Source organism: Cygnus olor, chromosome 1 (assembly GCF_009769625.2).
Source record: "Cygnus olor isolate bCygOlo1 chromosome 1, bCygOlo1.pri.v2, whole genome shotgun sequence".
In the NCBI taxonomy this organism is placed as follows: domain Eukaryota; kingdom Metazoa; phylum Chordata; class Aves; order Anseriformes; family Anatidae; genus Cygnus; species Cygnus olor.
In genome coordinates, this window is record NC_049169.1 from 98,934,427 (window position 1) to 98,944,843 (window position 10,417).

General features: G+C 40.5%; 1 protein-coding gene across 10 annotated transcripts in view; it reads left to right on the top strand.

Moving 5' to 3' along the window:
• Nucleotides 1-7,182, top strand: part of STXBP5L (syntaxin binding protein 5 like) — a 203,018-nt gene extending 195,836 nt beyond the window's left edge. For all 10 annotated transcript variants that reach the window (XM_040571976.1, XM_040571997.1, XM_040571986.1 and 7 more), the window contains 3 exons: nucleotides 1,491-1,602; nucleotides 1,958-2,178; nucleotides 3,249-7,182. In XM_040571976.1, the coding sequence (XP_040427910.1) occupies nucleotides 1,491-1,602; nucleotides 1,958-2,178; nucleotides 3,249-3,290 (375 nt within the window). In that variant the 3' untranslated portion in view covers nucleotides 3,291-7,182. The remainder of the gene's footprint in view (nucleotides 1-1,490; nucleotides 1,603-1,957; nucleotides 2,179-3,248) is intronic.
• Nucleotides 7,183-10,417: the final 3,235 nt, after the last annotated feature.

Here is a 10,417-nt window from a genome sequence, read left to right on the forward strand (position 1 = left end):
CATTGTACATTAAAATACAGTAACTACAGAAATGGTCTAATTAAAATAATTTATTTTGAGCAAAGGTCTTTACAATGTTAGGTTTGGGTTTTTTATAATGAAAATGCAAATTAAAATGTCATTTACTGAAGAGGAGGAATTGTGAGAGGTTATAGGGAGAAACACGAGTAATAAAAGAAAAAAAAAAGAGGGTGAATAAGTTCTAGGTTATATAATTAACAGTGAACTAGGATAGAAATATAAAAGAAATGGTCCTGCTAGCGCTCATTATGCCCTAGGGAATAACATATGCTGAGCTGCTCAGATCACATCACAGCACTGTCTCTCAAGTCTGAAGGAGCACTGTGAGGAGTGAGCATTGCATACCAGCTTTGCACAATGGAAAAGAGAGAGTTTTGCAGGGAAACAATTTTAAAATTATTAAAAGGTTTGCTCAATGTATCTTAGATGGTGAACCTATAGCAAGATGCTGTTACAAGCTAGATTTTTTATTAACCTTAGTAGCATCATGCAACAACAAAATGGAAACAGCCCTTGCTACTCTGTACTGATGAGCTATGACTGCTTGTATCTTGGCTTTTATGCAACAGGGACAGTAAAAGACTTGCACAGCCATTAGCATTGCACAAAAGGCAGATGACCCAGCATCACCTGCTACCTTAGAAAACAAGCCAGGCTGCATAAGAGAGGCCACTTAAGCTCAAAGGGATACGCTAATTTTTCTCCCTAGAGCAGGTGACTATGCCGAGGAGCAGTGAGTGAGTCACAGCTCTGTCCTAAGCACTCAGCTTCCCAGGACCCTTTTGTGGAGCACAGCAGCTGTGTCTGCCTGTTGAGGCATAGATGCGAAAACGTGGAGCTGAGCAACAGGGCAGCAACTGCTCTCATCACACAGCCTTGCTGGTTTTAAACACTAATGGGACCATATGCTTTCTTTACCAGTTTTATTCTGAAGAGCCCACCTTCCTAGTACTGCTGCAAATAAAGCTAAGCCTGAGATTTCTTTGGCCCTAATTTAGTTCAACTGCTCCAAAATCTCTGTCACCATGACAGTGCCGCCAGACATGCTTATTTAGCATTACTGATGGCACTGCCAAAATGCACAATAACAATGAATAGGAAAGAAAGAGGGGAGCATGGAAGGCAATGGGCTTTTATTTAAAAACAAACAAACAAACAAAAAAGAAAGCTCTGAACTGCTAGCAAGCACTGAAATCAGGTATGCTATAAAGAGAAAACAGAGAGTGAATGCCCTGCTTGCCTGGATAATCACTAAAGCAAAACACATAATTCACAGCAAATTGATTATTCAATTACAGTGTCGCCTCTGCTGTTTCTAAGCAAAATGTGATCTTACCACTGATGTTTTCACAAACTTGAATATATCCAATGTATGTGGCTTTTTAAACTAATGCAAATGAAGCAAAGACCCAGACCTGCTTTCACATCAGTAATTTTTCACATGGACTTTTGCCTGACTTACTTTCTAGGACATGCTTGGGGATTTGTTTACTCCTGTGGAAACACCAGAAGCCCAAAACAGAGGCTTTCTCAAAGGACTTTTTGGAGGAAGTGGACAAGCTTTTGACAGAGAGGAACTTTGTAAGTGACTTTTTTTTCCTTCCAGAAGCTGGTACGTGGGATCTCCTGCTCTTATCATCTAGGAATAGAGTGGTACATAAGATTTATATGATCGGTGGTTAAAAAGAAAAAGAAAAGAAAAAAGGGCAGGGTTCTTGGTTGCTTTATCTGTGATTACTTCAACAGTTTCCTTTAAGCAATGGAGGGGTGGGGGTGCACAGCTGCACTGTAGATGGGCAGGTGCAGAGAGCAAAGTCCTCCACGCATGGCATCTGCACACAAGGTGTCATTGCTGCAAGGCTGCAGCTCAGGGACCAGAAGCACCAACAGCGCTACAGCCAATGACTCATTCCCTGTTTCTATTTCTCCTTTGCAGTTGGTGAGGCCACAGCAGGAAAAGCCTCTCGCAGTCTTGCCCAGCACATACCTGGATCAGGAGGAATTGAAGGTGTGAGAGGAGCTGCAGGAGGAGTTATTGGGGACCTGACTCGTGCACGCATTGCCCTTGATGAGCGAGGACAGAAACTGGGGGAGCTGGATGAAAGGACTGCAAGCATGATGGCCAGTGCAGAAGCATTTTCCAAACATGCACATGAGGTAAGAGCACTGGCACCACACACACAGAACTAGGAACCACAAACTCTACAACTATTCCTTTGCTTCACTTCAGGAAATTCAAATACTGTGCTCCCCATTCACCTGGTCATATTGTTTTAGGTGTACTCACATTAACTTAAATGCTATTTTTTTCTGTTCTTTCCCCTGCACAATGGAATACCCGAAATAAACTTCATTGCACATCTCTTCCTTTCATGTTTTCATAAAATGAACATCCATTGTTAACCTCTGAATTTAGAACATGGTACTTCTCGTCTCACACCTTTTTCACTATATCATCATGACTAGTCTTTTTTTTAAGCTGCTTAGTGCAGCAGATCTGTGCAGTAGGGCAGAAAACAAATAGGTGTGTACATAGGAACACTGACAGATCTTACTGGCAAGAACAGGAGAAAACTTCTAGTACAGCACTGTGATACAGTTATTTAGGATAATACTGTGCTTAGAGGTGGAAATAGAAAGCTCTTCCAGCCCATGCTGTTAAAGCTGGGAATCAACTAAAGTGATTTTTTTTTTTTTAAGATAAAAAATATGAAAGACTACTTCCCCAAAATGTATGTTTTTCAGTTAACTGTACAGCTGGTTTAATATGCATTACATCTCTGGATAAGATTTTTGTGTTTTTATTGACTTTTGTTAAGTGTGAGGCAAAAATACATGGAAGGAACTTGTCCTGAATGCAAAACAGAGTTTATATATTCAGCGCATATATACTGTGCTCCATAGATGAGCTTCTTTCTAAAGGTGTTAAAAGCACTGGCAGTTCCTAGTCTTCTGTGAAAGGAAAGTGGTAAAGGAGTTAAAGTTCCTCAGGAAAAATCCTTTCATGAACAAGAATAACAGGTGAGCAATTATATATATGTATATATTTTTAAGAATTTAACAATTACTATATAAAATATTTAAAACAAGATCTCAGTGGAATTACGACCTGATGATTAAAAAAAGGAACAGTAATGCACTACTTCACTACTTATGAAGTTTGTGATGGTTCTCATGCAGGACAGTGTTTTTATATCCCTTTATTTGTTTGTTTCCCATTTCTGTAGGTGATGCTGAAATACAAGGACAAAAAATGGTACCAGTTTTAAACTTTTAAAGAATCTGCTTGTGGCTTTATTAAGAACACTGTTCAGGGAAGCAATGTTCATTCCCAAATCTACCAGTCACGGGTCAGAAACAATTTTTCTCCTAGAAGATGTTTTCCTCTTACAATATTGGATTCATCACAGTGAGATTCAAGGAGAAATTTTTTAGGCCATGAGATGGAAGCTAGAGTCATGTGGGTCTTACTCTAACACCTGGCTTATGCAGTAGCCAATTTTTTCCAAAAGGAACTCAACCATCACTGTGGCATGTATTTTTCAGAAGCTGTAGGTATGAACTGTGGGGAGTGTGTCTGGTTAAAAATATTCTGTACAAACTCGAATGTTAATGCACTTATAAAACTTTGCATGACTAATTGACATCTTAAAAAAAAAGAAAAGAAAAAAGAAAAAGAAAGCATGTTGTGACTGAAAAAAAATGGGATTCATTTCTATTGAGAAAAAAATACTTAGATGACAAAAAAATCTTTATTTTTTAAAAATGAGACTACAAAATGTCAGTACATTTCAAGCATGTTTGCTACTGTTCTCAACATAAAAATGCGTTGAGCTGTGTTTTCTTATATGCTATTTATTTCCCTTGAAAAACCTTGCTCGAAATAAGTGCTGTTTAACTCCTACCAGAAGAATAAATAACTTCAAAACCTATGCCCAAACTTTACCGATTTTTCAAGTAGCTAGACAGGCACTATCTGAAATGTCATTAAAACATGAGGGTAGATGGTTTATTTGCAATTCAGAGTACATGACATGTCATCCTTATCTGTACTTTTAAAAAGGTGCTCTAGATTTATCTCACTTGTCCTTGGAGGGGGCTATGGCATTTTCATCCCCATGGTTTCGGTATCACTTGGTTGCCTTATTTCTCTGTAGCAGGAATAGAAAACAAGCTTAGGAACTCTTGACGTTAGGAAGGCACGATGGGAAACCACAGTGCTACAATTTGGAGAGTCCCATCAGTTTCCACCGACAAAAGCTGCTTAGCAGCTTGCAAAACAGTGATTTATTTTTTTTTTCTTAAGTGTTTGGTTGAAATTATGCTAAGGAAACTGTAGATCCCATCAAGCTAGCAGAGAGAGCTCACAGCAGCAAGAGTAAAAGATGGGCCAGGGAGGAGCAGGAAAAAACTGTCAACGTATGGCACTGAATTGGTACATAGAGCAAATGACACCACAGGTGTGTGGCAATTGATTTTCTGCTTACACTACTAAAAGTAATTTGCTTCTGCTTCAAAGTGGCTTGTTTGGTTTCTACAGAGAACTCAGCAGAACACTCCAGCTTGTAGAAGACAACAGTAAGTAAAACCTATCACCTATTTACATGAATGGATTCCTAGTCCATAGGAATATGCTGCAGTTACAGCAGCCTACAAGAACCTCACTACCATACAGGTGAACTGTTAAGTTAGAAATTTTTCCAACATTGGCTTGGAAACAAGGCACTGAAGACTTGTTTTCATGTATCTGGACATAGCTTCAAATTAGAAAGTGAAAGTGAGGAAAAGGAGGAAAAGCAACATTTATTTTTTTTTCCTATATGAGAAGAGGTACAGATGATGTCCCTTCAAGGAGTCCTGACTGGCATTGATGCAGACAGACAGCATCCCCTTGTAACTAGATCTTAACTTCACCAGTGTTCAGATGATCTCTTTCAAAGATGCCCTTCCCCTATCTTTTGTTTCCTTAAAATGGAGCCCAGGAAATTGCACGGTCTGGAAGTCTAGAGTCTAGCTTCACTATCAACACAGCTGTGCAAGTTAAAGGGATGGAACAGATCTGAGGTGTAAAGTTTTAAATTCATATTTTAGCATAACAGGCATTCTATGCTTTACAGGATTTTTATGTTTCTCTGTGGGCAAAATCCAAGTGAGAACCCTGACTGGTCTAGCTCAACTGGGAATGAGACACGAGAAGTTCTCCTCTGTCACAGGAAAAACTGGACTATAGTTGTGAGAACTGTAGAAACTTGCTGGGAAAAAGGTCAAAGCCCAGCAGCGGTTTCCGCTGAGAGTTAAGGAACTGAAATCGTCCGTGACCCAAGATGATGTCTGTGCGTTTGTGTGCGAGGAAACAGCAAACTCACCACTCTGACGCCAGTATGAACTGGGTCGGAGAACTCCTTCCAGTGGCCAGATCACAGAACTGGTCACTTGCATATGAGGAAGTATCACTGTAACCAGGCATCTAGAATGATAGGTAAATGACAACGATATTAGAGCCATTCTATATCTTCTGTTTAGATGTGTATTCGCTCTGCCTGTGCTCTGGCCTATATCCCCAAACCACTAGTCTCTAGGCAACAAAATCATTTTGTGCAGCAGACCATTTAAACCCTCCAACCAACTTTTTAGGCCTTATTCTTCCTACCTTTTCTTCTTTTACAGAGAAGCTAGGTAGTCTTCATTACTGTCAAGATAACCAGAACTGGTTCTCTACCCAGCCCTACACTCATTTATGCACTAAGACAGTGCAAATGAGAAGGCCATTACCAGTTGAAGTGTGGCATTTGTATATGCATAGGCTACAGGGCCAGTGCCTGCTATAAATTGGTGTAATGTAGTCAGCCTTTAATAAATCAGCCCAGATGAATACTAGCGCACTGTGGTCAGGCAGCAGCAGGCATATTTAAATGGCAAGGTAGGCAGCAGTTCTGCATAAGCTTTCCGTACACTGCACCTTGCGTAGGTGGCGAACGTCGCAAGCCCATTACCTTGACTTCAGTGGAAGCGTCTCTTCTGGCTGGAGCTGGAGCCTGCTCCTGGTTTGAGAATCAAGTGTAAAAAATTAAGAATGACTTTTAATTGCTGATCACCATAGCATGCCCAGGGAGAAAAGTGTCTTCAACAAGTCATTTACATGATGTCTGACTTACCTTGGCAGCTGCCAGTCTCTGTCTTAAAAACAGGGGAAAAAAAACGTCCAGTAGACTTCCATTTTATACAACAGAAGAATTAGAATTTAGCATCCCTCAAACTTAAAAACATGAATAAGAAATTGTAAAACAACTTTTCTCTAGTACCCCCCCATTAGGTCACAGCTGTATCTTGCTTTCCACTCTTACATATTTCCAGACAGTTGCAAACTGCTATTTCTGTTAAGTTTACCACTTGTGACTATAATTATCAATTTTCTGGTAGTCTGTAGAGATCTAAAAAGTTGTATATGTTTGTATATAGAACATTCTATATATAAAAATATATATATGTAATGTATATGTTGTATAAGTTTGTTAGTGCACACTGTTAAATGCTTTCTATCAAGATTTACCATGTATGTGGGGAAAAAAAAAAAACAAAACCTTCACTTAAAACTTCAATGAGGCAGGAAAAATTCTTGCCTGACTGATTTATTGTGAAATGAGGGGGAGTGTGGGATTTTTGAAAGGCCTGACCTGAACACTATTAAAGGCTATTAATGAAAGTACTAAAGTCACAGCATTCAGAGCAATGAGCACAGCTTCTGAATTGCTGTAAGAAAATTAAGGACACTAGCTGTCACTGTATGTTGAAATCATGTGCTTTCACCTTTTCCACTAAGACAGCACCACCTCAAGCAAATCCTAAACCTGGAGGTAATCTTCAACATCGTGATCCTCAGTTACAATAGACCAGATTGCCTAGAAATATTTGTTCATTTAAAACACGCTTTTTTTTGTTGTTCATTTGGATACCCTTTTCACTCACATTCTTTGCAGTTCTCTGTCACAGCCACATCCCAAAACCTGATGCACAGAACTTGCAACAGCACACACATACATCTGGGTTTGACCAGATGTGTTTACACTTACGCATAGAACTGTAGATAGACAGAGCATGCAGAGAAAATACATTAAATTAGATTATTTATATGTTTTCAGAGTAGGCAAGTCTTCAATGAAGTACAAGCTATTTTATTAAAAAACCAAATCCGTTCATAGAGTGTTAACCTAAGCTTCAAATACTGAATTAAAAGACAAGCTAAAGGAGAATTTGAGAATCAAGTTTTGTTCTGTATAATCACCTGTTTTTTAACTGATTTAATTTTTTTTTACATAGGTCTACAGGTCCACTATTTACATCAATTAGACATTCCCTGTATTACCAGAATAGCTTCCTACATGAATATTTAGCAGAAATATTCTATTTATTATGCATATTGTATAAAATTATCGCATATAGAAATTCTCTAAAACATATTACTTTTATGGAAGCCATTTTACACCAAAATGTATTATAATGAAGATATGCATACAAAAATATTTTTTTCAGTATACAATTTAAAAAGTGAAGAAAATAGTGCAGCTTAAGTAAAAGCTGTGTTCAACCTCAGGACTCCTCCATTTATAAGATGTGTGTATTGTAACAGAGGCAAAAAGCCAGATTTCATTTAATTCCACCCCTTAAATACCCTGGCACCTGTACATCATTTTTCATAACCTAAAGGTGAACTCAAGCACAGTATAATTCAGTCTTGAATGTTTTTTTGCCTTGGTATGGTCTTAGTAAGAACACACTCTCTCTCATTAAGGAACTACATGTGGCCATTTGTAGTCAACTCTTCATCTAGGTGTATAAGCAATAGTCATGTAAATGAGTGTTTCCATTCATGTGTTTTGTTTCGTGATTAAATCAACAAATCAAACGTACTTTTTTTAAATAGCAACCAATACTCAGATTCAGTGTCAAGGAAATGTGGACAGAGTACACGTGGGTTTGTTAACAAGTCATTACCTGTATTTCACAATGAAGGCAGATCTGGGTGAACCACACACTCCTGTGCTAACCCTTTTCTGTTTCCACAGGTATCCTAAGACAGCACCACAAAAGGAAAACTAAGGCATCTTTAACTGAAGCTGTTTGAAGTTCCCAGTTTAAAAAATAAAAAAATTGAAAAAAAAAAGAGGGAAGGAAAATAAAGGAAAGAACTGATAACTAGTTGGTGTAGATCTCTTTTTTCAACCTGTACTCCTAGATTCTTTATAGTAGTTCAAAAGGTGAGTAGTTTATGTAAAGCTTTTGGACGGATGTTACACTACTAAGGAAAACAAAATCCAGCCACAGTTGTTGGTGAGGCTGGGATGGCCACATCCCTTCCTCCAGCAGCTTGAACAGGGACAAAACCTGAACCCAGATAACACACTTATACTTTACTGCATGGAGCGCATAATTGTAATATCCATCCCCAGAACCATTAACCTTGTACCTGGACTTACTTCTTAGCCAATTGGCAGTACCCTTCATGTCACTTCCAATGCAGTTGGAAAAAAAGCAGTCCTGTAAAGGTGAAATCTCAAAAGTGCAGGATCAAGCTATTTTTTAAGGGCACTTGCCAGCACCATGATTCAGTTGCTCTGCCAGGAGAGGCTCAAAAACGTCAGCCGAAGCTACTGAGCTTCCAGTTCACCTTCCTTCTTTTCAGCTACAGATTTATAGGAAAAAATGGCAGAAGAATCTCTGCAAACTCTCCTCTTGATAAAATGCAAATATAATGGGACAAAAGCAAAAGGTCTAAAACAAATCAGATCACTGTTATCTTTTGTCACCCATCTCTCTCTCTCCCACCACTGCCCAGCCACAAGAAAGTACAGAGCACTTTTAGTAGGTACTGATATAAAGAAAGCGTTGGCAAAAAGATCACAGCAAAAAAAGATTTCAGTATGCGTATGAGCAAAATGATCAATTAGCCCCATCAACTCCTTCCAAAGAGTGAAATTCCAGTTATTTGAAGACCTAGTGGATGAGATCCCCTGCAACACTGTCCTTAAGGACAAAGGAGCTGAACAGAGCTGGCAACTCTTTTGGATGTTTTCCTTGGAGCACAAGAACTCTCCATCCCCTGTGTAAGAAAGCGAGCAGGGAGGGCAGAAAACCAGGACAGCTGAGCAAGGTCAAACTGAGGCACAAGAAGGAAATGCACAGGCAGTGGAAGCAGGGACGTGTGGCCTGGGAAGAGCACAGGGATGCTGTCTGAATGTGCAGGGATGGGATCAGGAAAGCCAAGGCACAGATGGAACTGACCTTGGTAAGGGGATGCAGAGAATAACAAGAAGGGATTCTATAGGTATGTTGGCCAGAAGAGAAAGGCCAAGGAGAGTGTGCCCCCTCTGATGGATGAGAAGGGACAACTGGTAACAACAGACACGGAGAAGGCTGAGGTACTCAACAAGTCCTTTGCCTCAGCCTTCACTGCCAGTCAGGCTGCCCACGTCTCTTGAGTCCCTGACTCTGTAGATGAGGGCTGGGGGAGCAAAGTCCCTTCCACTGTAAACAAAGAGCGGGTTCGAGACCACCTGATGAAACTAAACACGTACAAGTCCATGGGGCCTGATGAGAGGCATCCCAGGGTCCTGAGGGAACTGGCTGATGGAGTTACCAAGCCTCTCTCCATCATATTTGAAAAGTCCTGGCAGTCAGGTGAGGTCCCTGGTGACTGGAAAAAGGGAAACATCACTTCTTGTTTTAAAAAGGATAGGAAGGAGGACCCGGGGAACTACAGACCAGTGAGCCTCACCTCTGTGCCCGGGAAGATCAAGGAACAGATCCTCCTGGAAGCAATGGCAAGGCACATGCAGGACAAGGAGGTGCTCCGAGACAGCCAGCACGGCTTCACCAAGGACTAGTTGTGCCTGGTCGGTCTGGTGGCCTTCTGAGATGGAGTGACTGCATCAGTTGGCAAAGTTACCAATGTCACCTACCTGGACTTCTGCAAGGCCTTTGACATGGTCCCACGACATCCTGATCTCCACATTGGAGAGAGATGGATTTGAAGGGTGGACCATTCAGTAGATAAGGAATTGGCTTGAATGTTGTGCACAGAAAGTGGTGGTCAACAGCTCTATCTCCAGGTGGAGGCCAGTGATGAGTGGTGTCCCTCAGGGGTCTGTCTTGGGACTGACGCTCTTTAATACCTTTATTCATTACATAGACAGTGGGATCAAGTGCACCCTCAGCAAATTTGCAGATGACACCAAGCTGAATGGTGCAGTTAATACAACAGAAGGAAGGGATGCCATCCAAAGGGACCTGGACAGGCTTGAGAAGTAGGCCCATATGAACCTAATGAGGTTCAGCAAGTGCAAGGTGCTGCACTTGGGCCGGGGCAATCCCAGACATGAGGATAGACTGGGAGAACTCG